Raw genomic sequence first — 17,907 nt, 5'->3', positions numbered from 1 at the left:
TTTTAATAAACACACATGGTCATGGTCAACGCCAATCCAAATTAGGGGCCCATTTATTAAAGAATGTCTCAAAAGTGCACCCATGGTATAGGTCCTTGCTTTAAGTGCAGCTATACGGCTTTCATGAATTCCCAAGACGTTACAGAAGTAGGACAAGTATTAGTTCACCTAGAAAATATTTGTGAACTGCATTTTAGCATGAGTATATGCATGTGTCGATTTGCTCATGCAAAAATCTGAGTGTTTGCAAGTTCACTTTCCCTCCAAACACTTTTTTCCCCAACTCTGGAAGAAGGTTGACGTCTGCCATTGTCTGGAGTAAATGTCCAACATTTCTCAGTATGTGTAAACATTAGAGGAGAGTTGTTGAAATCCTGAAAACATGCCAGTTAGTATGTTTGCACAGACTCAAAAGGGCATTCTAACCCTGGATCTATTGCTTACCACTAACTTCAGCCCCAGTATGTAGATCTGCGGAAACAAGGCAACATAAGGGCATTGCAAGTATTGAACCTCTACTATGGTCTGAGCCCTGGCATAATTGGAGGGGCTATATCAGAGCTCTTATGTAATGAGATCGCTACCATAATTTGTTGCTGCACTCCATGGCACCAAAGGGACACGTGGATTTTGTTACAAGACAAGTAGATTTATGAAGCAACCTGCCCCATGGACAAGTAGATATTTTATTAAATTCCACACCCTTGGGTATGGTTTTCCTGGGTTACGTCGTGAGATCTCAGTAAGTATTAGGCTTGGTATTTTTCCCCTGCCTATTACCAATCTAGTACAGTGGTAAGAGGTAGGGAAAAATATGCACAAGTTTCTATGAATTTAAATCAAAATTTAAAAAATGAAAAAAGGAGTACCTTGGTACTACCTCAGAGTACAGCAGCACCGGAAACTTTATAAAAATAAAAAAAAAATAGAGTAGTAAAGTGTATTTTTTTATTGTCTACATATTTAAATATGCACAACAAAGTCCATTGTAGCACGTTAATACCTACAAATTACTGTGCTAGTAAATAAAATAATATATAAAAATAATGGGAAGTTCACCCTCGAGTACTATAGAAATGTATAAATAAAATCTCTACCTATTACTACTTAAATAAAGTGCAAATAGATAGTGAACAACAAAAAACGTAATACTTACCTATATGTAAGACCCTAAACCAGAATGCAGCGAAGCGCAGATCGCAGCACACCGCAAAACTGTTTTTAAAAACTACATGGCTGCCTTTTACCTTTGGTAAATACAGCCATTAGGCAATCACATCACTTATCAGCCCCATACCATGGTATACCGTGAACTAACCACGGTATATGGTAAGCGGCATAATATATAACTATGTTTTTTACAACATATAGGTTTAACACTATATCCATTATTTACATATACTACCAAAAATTAACATTTACACATCAAAATGTATACCGGTGCCACATAACATTTACATCTGTTAACAGTCATTCCCACTATGTCGGTTTCATTTAACACACTCCACCCTACGACACAAGACTACACTGTACGCTAATGCACTGAACACCACCTCACTGTATGCGATTATACTGAACGCCACACAATTCTATTACACAACACTACACCATGACACTCAATGCCACGCCACAATGTGCCACATGATACACCACTGCACTCTACGCTATTACACTTTATGCTACTCTACTCTACAGCACTACACTCTATTCAATTGCAGTATGCGCCACTCCACTCTACCCCAATCCATGTATTTATTAATATAAAGTTTTATATGGCGTGGACATGACCCAGGCGGGTATGAGTGTGCTATACAGATGATAAAGGACAAAATGAGTTGGCCAGTAAGTCAGTAACAACAAGTGGTGTAAAAAAAAGGAACAAACTATCATGACATCGCAAGAGGATATATATGAACAACAAACAAAAATAGATGTTGAGAACAGTCATAGGTCACAGACATAGTCAAAGTCATAGGATCAGGCACGAAATACCTTGTAGCAGAGCCACAGAAGGCAGTCTGTGGAGGAGAGAAACCCGCATGTAGCGAAACCAAACAACAAATGGTACCTAGTGGGAGTGGGCACATTCAAATCAAAGGGTTTCACTCCTTTTTTGAAAGATGCTGTTGAGGGAATCGGTCTGATTTCCAGAGGCAAGGCGTTCCAGATTCTCGGGGCAATACCAGAGAAGCTCAGTTATAGGTCTTCTTTCTTTGGAATTTTCTGAGGTTTTAGCAGCAGGGTGCTGGAACTCCAATGGAACCATTGTATGCTATTACACTGTACAACACTACATTGTACCCCACTCAACTAAACGCTGCTCCACTGTATATCAGTACACTCTACGATTCTACTATTCCACTGTACAACACTACTCTATGCTGAACCACTACATGCCACACCAGTGAACGTCACTAGGCTTAACGCCACTTAACTCAAAACTTATTCCACTCAACACTACTCCAAGGCATGCCACTCCACTGCTCACCACTCTACTCTCTCTTCACTGTACACCACGCCACTCAGCTCTATGCCACTCCAGTCTACGCCACAGCAGTTCCCTCATTCCACTCTACAATACTATTCGACAGCACGCTTTTCAACATTATCCTCCACTGTATTGTACTACACTCTATTTAATAGCACTCCACAAAGCAACAGTAAACTGAAATTAAAATAAAGTGATTCAAATGTTAACAGCCATTAAAATTCCATGAAAAAAAACAAAGACTAAGATAAGGATAAGTTAATTAATAAAATGTTATTTCTTCTTTGCATACAAACCCAACTTAATCTACACAAACAATTTAAATTCTACATGTATATTATAACTTACATTTATGATTTACACACCACTTTCAAATTACTATGAGTCATAGTTGTAACTCACATTTATACTTATGCACCTCCTTTAAATTACTATAAGTGGTGCACCTCCGTACACAGCCTTGTCACCTCACTCGGTACACCACATTAACTATAACTCTCACCTTCTGCAAGCACTAGTTATAACCTTGTATATTACTAAAGTTTTGGCATGTGAAATCCTAACATTGATGACATTGGAAATCTCATGATTTGTCAGAACACAGTGCATGGTGGAGTGGCGAGTTCTAGTTCTAGTCTGCAAGAGGGTGGTTCTTAAAAGCCCAAACAGAACTAATTAAGGTAAAGCCTCATCCTCGATTGCACTTTGCTAAAGACATCCAGTTAATGACAACATGGATAGCCTAGATATGTGACTTTTCTAGATCGGCTGGTATTTGTTGAGGCGTGGTAATGGGATCACAGAACAGGTGTTTCTCGGATGAGACAGTACTCAGGAGGTAAATAATAATGCTGCATACGAAGCTGAGCTGCCTTTTGCCTGTCTGAGTTATGAGAAAAGGTGTTTTTTTTAAGCCTTGGCTGTGTGAGCATTTGGAGTCTTCGGAGCAGGAAGCCACCTGTAGACACAGGAGTAGACGTTGGTCAGACTTTCACTGATTTACGTCACAAGGAAAGCAGAGGTGCTCCAACTGTGAAAACATTCCAATTGCCAAGAGATGTTCCCATTTCTGAATGCTCCTAATTTTGGAAGGTGTCTTGGAGCATGACTGTGGTTACCTTTGGAAAGTAGTCTCCTTCACAAAAGCAGTGATGTTCTTGTGTGAGGAAACCTTTTCATTTGAGGCAGAGACTAACATTTATCCCCCTGCTTTAGAGAAATAGAAGTGATGAGTAGTTTGATTCTTAGGGAGCACTGCATAGGTCCTCGGTCACATAATATCAGAGTGCTTGTCAATTAAGTTCATACTAACAGTTATAGCATGGGGGGCCTGGCATACCACAATGTTCGGTCCATAAATGGGTCTTTTATTCAGTTCGGACATCTATATTCTAAGTGGCCAACAAATGCACCATCTTTGCAAAGATCTATGTTAAGCACATTAAAAAAGGTGGACGGAGCCATATACTATAATTGTTATGTCAAACTTATTTATCACAGAACATATCAACCAATCACTTCTTGTTTTAACAATCTTTTGTCTAAAACAGGACTTGGGTGAATGGACAACTTCTTGAATCTGCTGCAAATAAATTATCATATGTAATGATAGCCATCTGTCTGTCAATTGGTACTGAGTAACCTTATTCAACCCAGGTTCACAGGATATAAGATGATGAATATAAGGTGCTGTATACATCGTCACCCTCCTCTAAATTGCTTGGTCCTTGTAAATGAAGCAGATGATAATCGGGAAAAGTGACGGTCTCAAATCCTTAGCCTAGTCCAGAGTAATGTCCTAACTTTATTTTCTACATATTTAATGTAGCACACACCAAGCTCTAATGAGAACAGAGCACTTTATATAGGACATTTTTAAAGAAGCAGGAGTAAAACATGTATGGGAAAAAGTATAGTGTGCAGTGTCTAGTCAAGACTGGATTACAGAAACAAGAAAAATATGTGGAAGAGGGCCTAGCAGCATGTTACTGGAAAACTATTAGCACAGGGTTGATATAGGTTTTTTAACGCACCGTCACAACGTGAGCCAAAAAGGTTTCTAAAGTGACTTCCCTAGAATCACACAATTTGTGGTCCAGTGCCAATGCCAGGGTTCAAAGCAAGGTTTTCAAATACTAAACCACATTTCTCTTCTCAAATGACCTGCAATGAGTCCCAATGATCTCTGAAGTGTATGTACAGCTTCCACAAAATGAGAAATATTCAACAAACATTGGTGCACCATCACGTTTTACAACTATGTTCATACCTATTTTATGCGTTCTAATAAAGATCACATTGTTTGCTCCACTTTCAATTGACTGGAATCTCCTGCAGTTCTTTTCTGTTGTGGAACGAATTTGATCGACTTCTTTCTTAAGGGCAGCTTCAACATCGTCATCTTCCTCCTCTTTTTCAGATCCTTGGGAATCTTGTTCTGCGAACTATATAAAGTATTTCATCAGAAGCAATATCACATAATCACTATTTACAGATTCCTTTCATGTGCCTTCAAACTTGAATAAGTCAGTAAAATGCGATAAGAAGAGTGGCTATGAAGGCGCAGACCGTGGGGTGGGGGGGGATGCAAGAGCTGAGAAGTAGACAGGAAAACAACAAACTTGGGGGGGGGGGAGAACAGGTGGGGTGCATTTTTATCTGCAGGTAGCACACGTTATATTGGGGGAAATAAACATTGGAGATGGTCAACTTTAGGGAACAAAATAATGTTAGCCATCCATTAACTGAATGCATCCTCTTCCGCCCAATCCCCCCGATTAAAGCACCTACATTTTGTGATTAGTTCTGCTTTAAGTGGCAAGCGATGGCTTTGACCGAGTTTATCTCATTGGTCTAGTATTGACGAGCTCAGTCTGTGTTTTGGTGCACTCTTGTTACAGAATAGGAATCGGTGTGGGCCATTCCAGGACAAGACTTATTAGGGTTATGGAAACACAACGTAGCGGTCTAGTGCAAGATTAATTAACAACATCATGGAACGATCTCAGCATCAGGCTAGCAGCGTTAATAAGAATTCACACTTTGAAGTGCTCCAAGTTCTGTTCCTCAGTTGGGGGAAACCTTTACATCCTGACTGATCATTCCATTCACAATCAGGGACGAGGCACAACTACATTAAACAAATCGCAAGCTCTTTTCAGCTAGTTTTCTTTGCCTGTTTTGCATGCCAGCCTGCCTCTTTAATGTAGAACATGATCTTGCAAGGATTGCTTTTCCAGCCTCTTTGACGGACGTGTCTACGGCTTGGCAGCCTGCATTCCACTCTCTCTGTTTTAAAAAAACGTCGGGGAGCGTTTAAAGGAAGCCGTCATACCCCCGAATATTTCCCTCTGTTAATCTTTATGGTTTATTGCGGCTTGCGTGTGCTCGGTGCAATGTCAGTGCCAGGCCCCCGAACAGCGATTTAGTTTTATTATTTTTTTCAAATAGATTTTCAGCGCGGATTTTAGTACAAGTGAAAGTCGGCAATGCTCTTGACTGCACTCGTGTTAGTTAATCAGCCGCCTTTCTTTGTTCTGAGTATTCAAACAATATGTTCAAGCAGCCTCATTGTGAAGAAAAACAGTAGGAGAAAGTAGCAAATCTAGTAATGAAGTGAAAATGAATCACTGTGACCGACATGATTGAAAATAACGCGAGGGACACACGCGCGCTTGTGCACGTAACTGCAAGCTGGTGGCCGGCGGGTAGCACTTTGAAAAGCCCCTCACTAAAGTTGAGCAAGCAGCGCATGCGCTGCTCTAGGCTCGACCTAAAGACTTATCGAGCCAATTCTGAAAACAATCACAGAATTCTTTCAAATATAGCATTTTATTTTTTATGATCCCAGTCAACTAAGAGCCTCTCCAGAATGAAGCATGAATTCTGTCTGAGATTTACAGTTTACCGATACAGAACCGCACATATAGGGCCTGATTAGGATGGCGGTCGGACTTACATCCAACCCCGATCCTGGTAGGAAACAGGACCACCTGACAAGCTGTCGGCGGTCCAGCACCCTGAATTAAGATGCGACCGCCAAAGTTGTATTGCGGCGGGTACACGCTGCAGTACAAAATATACACCCCGTGCATATCCCGGCACTATGTGGCAGGCACCTTGCGGTGTCTGCTACATGTGCGATGTCTGCCACATGGTGCTAGGATATGTTGGGGAGCACCATACGCGCCCCCCATGGGACAATGTGGGAGGGCCAGGGAAAAAGGGCGGCCCATTACAGGCCCTCAATGTCCCTTTCCGCCTGCCTTATCATGGTAGGTACCCCGCCATGAAACGGCTGGCAGAAAGGGACATTGTATTCCCTACACGGTGCCTGGCAGGCACTGCCACTGTTGTAGGGATACAACACCGCCACTGCCGTAGGGACTCGGATCCATGACAGTCGGTCTCTCCGACTGCCAACCAAGCGTCCGCCATGATAATGTGGCGGGCGGTAATCAGTATTACGATGGCCGTGAGACTGCCACCTACGGGGTGTTGGTCCCACCATTATCGTAATCAGGCCCTTAGTATTCTCTTATTCTCTAGCACCCTTTATGCATATTTCCTTTTCAGTGCTCTCCTCAGTTTACCTGAAAACAGTCCATCAAAGTTTAAATAATAGGAATGTTTTTACTCCTTAATCAAGTTGATAAATTATGAGCCTTCTTGGGTTGTTAGTGGATTACATTTCTCCTTTAATGAATGCAAATATACCACACACACACACACACACACAAAAAAGGGTAAAGTGGAGTTTTGGTAAGTCAACATATGTTTAAAAAACACCTCAGAAATTAACCTAAAATAAACATTTAAAGTGCAGATATGGTTACACATTCATTGAAACCTAAAGTATGCCAACTTTTGCAAGTAAAAGTCAGGACCACAATCTATAACTGACACAACAGCCTCGCAAACTAACTTGCATACCAATTAAAATGTTCATGACCTGGCCCTTAATGAAACAGATAATTACAAATGTTGTACATCATTTGACAGATGAGGCTGTGTATCATAATATACCTACCACGTTGATAAAAGACGACTACAAATGTAATATTATTTGGATTTTGTCCTGATGTTTGATTATGTTGGTTTGTTTTGCGAGGCTTCTAGAGAGCATGGCTAAACTAAAACAGGTTACCCAGTGCTTGGTCCATCACAAAAACATAGGTCCGATCCAGATATTCCCAAATGTCACACCCAATAATCAAGAGTTAGGGTGATAGAAACAGTCGGGTGTTAAGCAGTTAACAAAAAACTGTGAGTGGCATACAGGCTTTCAGCTTCTGAAGCATGGTATTACAGAGCTTAGGGCCATATATTCAAATGCCCAACTTCGTTGACAGGATTTCCCAACTCTGGGAACCACTGCCCGCTCAAGTAATCTTGAGCGAAGCGAGTACTTGGGTATATACCAAGCCACTAAAGATCTCAGGTACAAAGGCCCAGTGTTGGAGAGGGATTTACGCATATAGCACAAAGCTTTGAATTGGACAGGAGGTCCCACTGGTAACCAATTTAGCTTGTGAAGAAAGCTGGCAGAAGAAGTGAATTTAAGAGGATGGAGTAGAAGGCAAACAGCGGCGTTTTGTACTGTCTGGAGATGTTTGAGCAGAGCTTTCAAGGCACCCAGGCAGAGAACACAGCCATAGTCCAGTCTGAAAATGACTAGGGCCTGGGCTACAGTCCTCTGTGCTGAGACCGATAGACAGCCAAGAATTTTCCTCAGCCATTTAAAAATGCCAAAGCAGGTGACAGTAACTTTGTTATTCTGATAGCTTATGGGAAGCTTGCCATCACTACACCTTGCTTTTTATTTGTATAAATATTGTGATGTGATAATGTAGCAAATGGTGTTTTTTGCCTTGATTTTTCGACTCCCTAGTTTAGGAACGGTAACATTTCTACTATTCATTTTACAATGGAGGAGGGCGGAAGATTGGGTCTTTTCCCAAGCATTTCTTAGCCCTTTCAGCACTTAGCTGTTTCTGGTAGGACTTTTATGTTTAAGATCACTGAAGAGAGATGAGAAATAATTTGCTAATTTGTGGTGGAAAATATCAGGTATTTTAGAGCATTTATGTGTTCAGCACTGTGGGATGGAATGCAGACTCTAGTGATGGACTATTTATAAGCAGGATACGCCGCCTTGTTCTCTAAATTGAGCGAGCGTTAAAAAGTGTATACAAATTTATTTTAACTTTAGATTTAGCCCAGGAGATGTGCATACAGAAGATCAGCAGTCAAGTATATTTTTTAACTCCTAGAATGGCCCGTTGCCAAAATGACGTTAACGGAGGGCAACTGCAGAGGTTCCACCGATATGGCAATTAGTAGCGAATTCCTCTCCCTATACGAGTGGATTACAACATTTTACCTTTTAAACTCACTGGTGCCTTAGAGCCAGATTATAGTAGAGATTTTCAGCTGCTGAACTGTTCCCCCAGGCCAGTTCTTTAAAGAGCATCTAGCATGACTCGCCTCGCCAGAGTTTTAAATGACTTTTCAACATTGTGTATCACCACCACTGCTTGGAGGTCTGGGTCACTGTGGTGTGAAACTGAAAACGGTCCACATGTTATGCACCATTCAACATACAAGTATAAATCCTGACTGGTTAGGGAGGGCAATGCCAAACGTATTTGGAATTAGTCTTTGATCATAACTGTTGCCATATTATTGGTGTCAAAATTAAGTAAGGAGAGTGGTCTGTAAGAGTAGAACAAGTCAGGATGTTTGCCCGGTTTTTATGTTTGGATGATCACTTCCTTTTGTAGGGTTGATGCAATTAACTCCCTACTCGCACACCTCTATGTGTACTACCAATGAATGGTGGAGGGGTAACAACTATCGCCCTAAACTGACAAAAAAATTCCATTGTCAGTCCATCACTCCTTTGGATTTGCCCTCAGCTGTGAACTTAGCTGTGTCCATAATTTCAGATGTTGAGCTCTGTTACAGCGATGCTTCCTGGTTGAGGTCCTCCAGCCAATCACACCTTGATCTCCTCAAGGTAATTTTCTATTTCTTCGCTGGAGGCAAATGTCTGTGAGGAGTATAGTCTAGTATAATAATCAGTCAAGCCAGATAGTGTACTGGGAGAGACCCATATCTGTTGGCACGTCTTATTTAGGAATCATAGAAAATGGGCATGTACTCTCCATGCTTATTCACCTTAGCACCTGGCAGCTGCATAATTGCATACAGAATTTAATTGTAATGACTCAAAAAAATATAGATTCTCCGTCTGTTGTGTCCCTATATGTCTGCCAATCACGAATTCTTTTTCCCTAACATCCTAGGATGTGTGTGATATTGTGTCGCCATTTTTAACACTTCAATTCCAATCTTCAGGTGCCTGAGCATTAAGGTACGGGATTTAAACACACCAGATTGTTATGAAAGGCACAGGCCCTTGATATAGGTCTTAAAAGTTTGCCGCAGCATCCTTGCACTGTGCCTAAATACACTCTAATTAATTAAGGAGCACCTACCAAACCTCAGTCTTACTGTACTGGTCTGGCTGAGTGTGTCAGAGGAAACAACCAAGCTGTTCTCTACCCGATGGGATGACCAGTGACACTAGCACTGGTGGGGGATTTAACAATGTACACAGCAGTAAGCAAACCTCCTGTACCCAGGAACACACATATGTCACTAACCAATAGTCAAGGCATGATAAGGCATCATATACTGTTGACTAATAAGTGACTTCCCTGCACAACGAGTTTCTTTGGCACAACAAAAATGAAACTGTGTTCCTACATGATTTTTGCAATTGTCCTTCAGCCAGACAACAAGACTCTTGCGACTGCAGAGGATCTATTTCTCTGGTGGGGTTTGTGAGAAAGTGCCATCATTCTTGCATTGGTATGCCTCCACTTTTTGCTGAACTGCTGATGTGCTTTGAATGAGTGTGCCCTGGGCTCCTGCCAACCAGGTGCCCAGGGCCTGTGTTCCTTCTCTAAAACGGTGTTGAAGCTAAAACCCAATTGGCATCTATGGCCAACTGTCAGCCCCTAGTAAATGGTACCCTAGGTACACAGAGCATGGTGACCAAAGAAGACCCCTAAGGGCTGCAGCACTTATTGTGCCACCCTTTGGGGCCCTGTACCCTGACACCCACAGACTGCCTTTGCAGGCTGAGTGTCTAAGTACAGAACTAAACAAAGAGTCGACATGGCACACATCCCTGTGTGCCATGCCCACAAGACCCACTGCCATGGCATACCTCAGTCGCCCCTCTAGTTAGGTGCCTTATGCCAGTGGTTTGGGCACAGGTGCATGAACCCTGTGCCCCTACAGTACCCAGGGCCATTCCTGGGCACTGTAAGTGCAGTGATGCCATTAAGAGTATATGGTGCTGGGAGGTTCGGAGCCTTTCCGACCGACATCGTAATTATGCACCAAGTCTTCTGACAAATTGCTGCTTATTTTTCATACTTAGGGATTGGTGTTTTCTTTTCATTACCTGACTGCAAACTGAGAGGTGGTTTTAAAATTAACAATGGGCCACACGCACAAAGCATTTTTCCAGTCGCAAACAGGCCGAATCGCAGAAACGCGATTCGGCCTGGCCCACATAAATGCAGGCCAGACTCGGGGTGAATGTGGCCCTCATTGAAGTACCATATACCTGGAGATATAGCTGGTTCTGGTATTCCAAAAAAATGTTTTGTGAGGGCTAGCTCAATGCACTTCAGAACGAAAGATTGTGGAACGTCGTAAAACCAATCCATCGCCCCAAGTGCCCACGCTGCTGCCACCAGCATGGCATCTTGGGGTATGCTGGTATATAACGATTCAATATCTATCGTTACTAGATATTGATTCCTGGGATCGAACACCACAATTAAGAACATCAGTTGTGTCTTGGAAAAACGAAGGTTGATTGAGGACCAATTCCCTAAGAAAAAAATCAGAGAATTGGGAAAGGGGCTCCAATACTGACTGTATTCCTGAAACAATCGGGCGTCCTGGGGGTGCGCGCTGGGGTTTGGGAATCTTCGGCAAGATGTAAAATGCCGGTATCCTAGGTTTTTGATTGATCAAAAAAAAAAACGCTTCCTGGTGCGTGATCCATTTCTCCGCCAGTGCATCCACCACCCAGGTCTTGATTGTCTCTTGTAACTCAGGTGTGGGGTCCCTCATCAGGGGATGGTAATTTGTGCGGGATCCCAACAGCCTGAGCACCTCTGCCTCATAGTCACTAGTGTTAAGCATTACTACTGCCCCGCCCTTGTTGGCTGACTTAATAGTAATAAGCTTATTGTCCTGTAAAGATTTTATTGCTGCCCAATCAGCTTTACTCATATTATTCTGGTGGATCTGTCCTGAAGCACATTCAAGGTCTTCTATATCACTTAGTACCTTCTGTTCAAACACAGCGACCTCGGGCCCACTGAGGCACTGGGAGGACAAAAATTTGACTGTCTCCGCAAATCAGTGGAAAACACGGACTGCATTTCCCTGTCTTGACCAATGAATTTATGGATTTTGATCTTTCTCATTAACTCATGCATTTCTTTCCGACAATTAAATGAATCATGGCCTGGAGTCGGAACAAAGCCCAAGCCCTTGTTTAACACTCTAGATTCATCTATGGATAATATATGGTTGGAAAGATTAACCACGATGTTATTCTCATTTTGTTGGGCATATGATGCAGCAACCAAAGGCACCCCATCTGACGATTTCTGCCTCGGCTGCGTGTGATGTGGGGAAGAGTACGTCTGCCATGTTGGTATGTGGGTTGCTCTTCCCCTGCCTCTGCCTCTTTGAGCCGGACCCCCACACCCCCGGTTCCCCCTGTGGGGTTGACCTAAAAAAGACCTCAGCAAAGCCCCAAGATCTTCGTTTGATCTTGTATCTGGGGTGAATCTGACTATTTTGATTAGATGTTGTAGCCTGCTGTTCTCCTTGCTCTTCTTCTTCGCTACTGGTATTATCAAATGTCCAATTGGACGGGGTCCGTCTCATCTACCTCCGCCCACCCCTCTGTTGATTTTGATAGGGAGCCGTCTCAGTTGCTGTTTGATAGTATTTGTCCTCTACATATGGGTATGCCCATTCATGTGTAAAACGGTCAAGATTCCGAGTTAAACCCTTTATTTTCTGGTTTACCATATAGGTCTTATATTCCGATAAGTCACCTTGTATCCTCGTAAGTTGTTCCTTAGCATCTAATATCGTGCTCTCTCTTTTAATGGTTTCTTCCAATTCAAGTATCTCAGTTAGTAGTTCTGCACTCAGTCTCTTGGCGGTGGTAATGATGAGAACCAACCAATCACGCGTGCACCTATTCGATATATAGCTCCAGTCCACGCGGAACTGTTTATCTTCTAAAAAGATTTTAGGCTCAATCCTAACCAACAAGCTGGGAGCGGCTGCTCCGACCCGGAGATATTCAGTCATAAGCGCCCCATGAAGGGCAATGCAGACCTGACGCTTTTTTGTATTTGATAATTTATCCCACTCTTCTCTAGTCGTCAGATTAGTTGTTAACGGTGCATCAGGTAGGAGTGAGGGACCAGCCAAAATAAGTGCTATTTGCTCGTCAGTAAAGGCAAGACAGTTCCTATCCATAGCACTTTTAATAGTGTTTTCTTAGTTGGATTATCTAGATACCAAAGGTTTACACCACTGGAATTGCAGGTCAAAACAAGACCGGTGTGAAACAGGCAGTGTGTGCAATTTACTAATGGAGCCTCCGAATGGTATCTCTTCCTTTCTTTAAATCAAAATACAATTTTTGCTAAAGAAACGCTCTCACGGCTGAGCCGCAGTACTTAAATCACCAAAACAATAGGAGCTAAAGGGGGGAATAACAGGACAACCACCCACCCCACTCAACATATATGAAATCAATGAGTGGCTGTCCCTAAATTGAAAACACAATTTTTTTTTCTATTTCCAGCATAAGGTTTTTTTTTCTTAAACCACATCCACAGTTACACAACAGCAAAATAACTAAATGGTAGTTGTAGTATCCCAATTCAAACTAAAAACTACCATCAACCATCCACCCATAAACTGAAAAAAAGTGTGGAAAGGAAAAAAGGCACCTCACTGTTGCAACACCAAGGGGGGAAAAAAGCTGACTGGTACTCGCCAGCAGACCCCACTTCTCATCATTGGTTACCTTCTTTCCAAAAAAGAAATGTGTGTGCAATTGAGAAAGACCTCAACCCAATGAAACAAAAGTAAGAAAGAACCTAAATGTGATTCTACTTTCTATATATATGCTATAACAATGCATGTGTATAAGGACCCCGTGAGAATGTTATGTTATGTTATGTTATTTACATTTTTAATGCGCACAGCTGCTCCAGCGAAGGAGCGTCCTGGCGCAGAGAAAGGCGGACATAACACAACACTAAAACCAGCAAAAAAACAGGAATACTTAAAAGATAGAATTAAAACAAATAGGTTTTCAGAGCCCTACGAAAAGATAAAAGGTCATCCAAGAGACGGATTTCCATGGGGAGTGCATTCCAAAGAATCGCAGCTTTCACCCGAAAGGAGCGCCCACCCATCCGGCAGAGCCTGAAGCGGGGGACGACCACAAGGGATTGACCAAGAGATCTGAGTGAACGGGTGGGAACGTAGGGAGAGATAAGTTTATTGAGAATCTCTGGAGCCGACTCTCGAAGGATTTTAAAAACCAAGCTAAGGGCTTTGAAATGAATTCTCTTTTTGATCGGTAGCCAATGCAAGGACTGCAGAGTGTTAGAAGTAGGACAAGTCCGTGGCAGACCGACCACCGCCCTAGCTGCTGCGTTCTGTACCCGTTGTAGACGAAGGATCTCAGCTTGGTTCGCTCCTAAAAGGAGTGAGCTAGCGTAGTCCAACCGGGAGATGATCATTGCTTGGATGACCAGCTGTCTTGTTGGAGCATCAAAAAATTTAAGCAGAGGTCTTAACCCGCGTAATACCCCAAAGCAGCAAGCCGCCACTCTCTTGGTATGGGTCACAAAGCTCAAAGTGTGGTCGAGCCATACTCCCAAATTCCTGAGCTCCAAGACTGGTGCCGGGGCCGGCCCCAGCTCAGGTGGCCACCATCTGTCCCCCCAATGGTCCGCATCCCTTCCAACGATCATCACCTCGGTTTTTGTTGCGTTCAGCTGGAGACAGTTGTTATTCATCCAGCTGGCCACCTCTCTCAGTCCATTACGGAACCTGGGGGCATCCTGCTCGGCATCCCCGCTGATCGTAACCGCTAGCTGAGTATCGTCGGCATAGGAGACCATGGTTAGGCCCCACTGCCTAGCGACCTCAGCCAGCGGCTGCACGTACAGATTAAAAAGCGTGGGACTCAGCGAGGAGCCCTGGGGAACCCCCAGGTCCAGAGGATGATACTTGGACTGGAAAGGAGGGGTGGCAACGCAGAAGGAGCGATCACTGAGGAAGGAGCGGAACCATTGCAGAGCCGAACCACAGATGCCAATGTCCTCTAAGCGGTGTAGAAGGATGCGATGGGACACGGTGTCAAAGGCAGCGCTAAGATCTAATAGAATAAGCGCTGCCGTATGACCTGCATCCAACACAGTCCGCAAATGTTCAACCATTGCCAGAAGGGCCGTCTCCGTGCTGTGACCAGCACGGAACCCATTCTGCATGGGATCTAGGACATTGGCTCGGGTCATATGCTCCGCGAGGGCCAGATTTACGTGGGCCTCCATGACTTTGGCCGGCCAAGGAAGCAGAGAGATGGGGCGGTAGTTCTCTGGTTTTAAAGGATCCAAAGATGGTTTTTTTAGGATCGGGGAGACCACCGCTTGCTTCCACTTGGCAGGAACAAGGCCCGAAGTCAGGGAGAGGTTAATCAGTGAGCACACTATTGTGCGTCCCTGAAAAGCAACATCCCTGAAAAGGGCAGATCTTAGCGGGTCTGCAGGTGAGCCAGATTTGACTCGCAGAGCCCACTTAGCAAACTCCTCATCCGAGAGAGTGGGGAGAGAGTGCAGTGATGGACAGCTACTGGAACCCCTCGCAGGGATCACACGTAGCGCAGTACTTGGAAATGCCTGGTAGATGTTTTTAACTTTATCCAAGAAAAAAGTGGCTAAGGCTTCGCAGTGGGAGATGGAGCTATCCAACTGCGGAGCAACTCTCTTTGCCATCAGATCTTTTATGGTTTTAAAGATAGTCTTGGTAGGATTTAGGCTATTACGAAATTCCGCTGCGTAGAACGCCGCCCGGGTTCTACAAATAGCACGGTGGTAAAGCTTAACTGAGGCCAGATAAGCAGTTTTTCTAGCGGCGTCATACGACTTACGCCACTCCCTTTCTGCCCGTCTACAGGAGGACTTCAAGGCGCGAAGCGCATTGTCGTACCAAGGGCTAGCCTGTCGGGAACTGGACTTACTGGAGATGACAGGTACCAGGGCGTCAAGCGCCTTAGTAATCCAGTTACAGAACAGGTCATAGCCCACAGTAGCATTAAGCAGAGGACCTAAAGGCTCAGCGGCCATGATGTAGTGGAGGTCCTCTAGCCTTAGCTTATTCCAGTGGCGCCGAGGAATCCACTTAGAAGATGGAATCGTAGGAGTGGCAGGAAGGGGTAGCCAGGCGGACACCAGAAAGTGATCAGACCATGCCACCGGAGCGACCGCCACAATTTGGACATCCGATAAGTTCGTAAAAAACGGATCCAAAGTGTGACCGGCCACATGTGTGGGTTGAGAGACCAGCTGGATCAACTGCAGGGCCTCTAAATCAGCCAGAAAACTACTGACAGCCAAAGTCTCTAGCCTGTCGAAATGGAGGTTGAGGTCACCTAAAATCGAAAAATTAGCGCAGCCAGTAGCCCATGAGCTCACTGCCTCCGGGAAGGCATTCCTAAAAGCAGCATCGCTGCCCGGGGGGCGATAAACAACCATCCCTGACAGCGAGAACTGGGGGCTGACGATGACCTTGAACAGCGCGCTTTCACATCCGGCAATCTGCAAGACCGTCCAGGTACATGCGAAAGCGGATTTGATAAATAAGGCGATACCTCCGCCTCTGGACCGGCGGTTAGATGTAAAACATGAATAGCCCAGAGGGCAAGCAAGATTGACTATGGCATCATCGGTGTCCTGAAGCCAGGTTTCAGTTATGGCCAGCAAGTCTGGCTTCTCATCCAAGATAAGGTCTGCAATGGACAGGTGGTGTTTTACCAGAGATCTGGTATTAAGATTTAAGAATCGTAGGCCGTGCCCCAAACTTCCAATCGTAGGGGAGTCACCAGTCGGAACTCGAAGAGCCAGGGGGGTGACAGGGTCACGAATACCTACAGGCTTGTCCAGCGACCATTTCTTACAGACACACTGACATGGGCCACACAGCGGATGTTGTGGTGCAACAAGGCAGCGAGGGAGGGAATCCCTAATGGCGCGAAGCGAGACACTAGAATAAATAATCATCCTAGCACTCCAAGAATGAGGAGAAGAAAATCCCGCGGCGCCCCGCGCGTCCTTAGCGCGGACGGGCGCAGACGGGCAGACTCTGGCTTGACTCAGGCGAGAGTCAGGCGCTGCCGCTGCGCGTCACCGCTGCGCGGCCCGTGCGAGCTTTAAATACCGGCTCACCTGTGGTCCTGGCAAGCGCTAGAGCGCTCAAACAGATGGCACGGTCGACAACCACCACCCCCAAGATGGCGGCCAAGCGCCACGCGAAAGGCAGCACAAGGGCATCAAGCGAGGACAGCAGACTCCGCAAAAAAGCGGTGAGGGCACAATTTATAGTGCGGGAATGTGGGCGCTATTGTAGAAATATAAAAACCAGGAAAACGAAGTTTTCAATGTAAAATAAAAAAACGAGTTTTAAAATAGAAATAGTAAGCGCTCCACGCTAATATCGCTAGCAGCAAAGCGCGCAGGTATGCACCTTTCTCAGTAAAGAAATACTCCTCACCAATTACAAATTGGTAAAGCTTACTTGCTTATAATATCTTTTATTCCTTGCTGTAAGCTTTCCCACATTAAAAATGGCTCATATGGAGCCATAATCAGTCATTATTAGCCAACATGTTTCGTTGCTATAACAAATTTTGAGCAACTTCTTAAGGGCTAGGGATCCAAATTAAGCTTTCATGGGAGGTTCACATCTGACCTACGGTAGCAGAAAATAGCCCCGCTAAAACTTTTTCACACACATATTTATGCGCACCACACTATTGATACATCTGCTTGGATCAAGAACACAAAGTCAGAAATTGATTCAAGATACAGGAGTTCCCTAAATGGCCAAGTGATAAAATATCACATGATCAGGTCAGGCGATGGCTGCAAGTTAGTAACATTCTGGGACGCAGGGAAGCACAACGGTGTGAGCAGACACGCTCCCTTGACAAAGTAAGATTCCTCTATTCTATTCTGGTTCTATCTTCTAGGCGGCTCACAAATCTTTACATGCTATGTCAATTAGAAGCA

General features: G+C 44.1%; 1 protein-coding gene across 1 annotated transcript in view; it reads right to left on the bottom strand.

The window, feature by feature from the left end:
* The window catches only part of THUMPD1 (THUMP domain 1 NAT10 acetyltransferase adaptor), a 61,268-nt gene that overhangs the window by 41,665 nt on the left and 1,696 nt on the right, over positions 1–17,907 (bottom strand). Inside the window, exon 2 of the mRNA XM_078665092.1 lies at positions 4,758–4,932. Within this exon, the coding sequence (XP_078521218.1) occupies positions 4,758–4,932 (175 nt within the window). The remainder of the gene's footprint in view (positions 1–4,757; positions 4,933–17,907) is intronic.

The sequence above is a fragment of the Lissotriton helveticus genome, chromosome 10, assembly GCF_964261635.1.
Source record: "Lissotriton helveticus chromosome 10, aLisHel1.1, whole genome shotgun sequence".
In the NCBI taxonomy this organism is placed as follows: Eukaryota; Metazoa; Chordata; class Amphibia; order Caudata; family Salamandridae; genus Lissotriton; species Lissotriton helveticus.
Note: the sequence above shows the minus strand (reverse complement) of the source record. Positions and strands in the feature narration are given on the sequence as shown.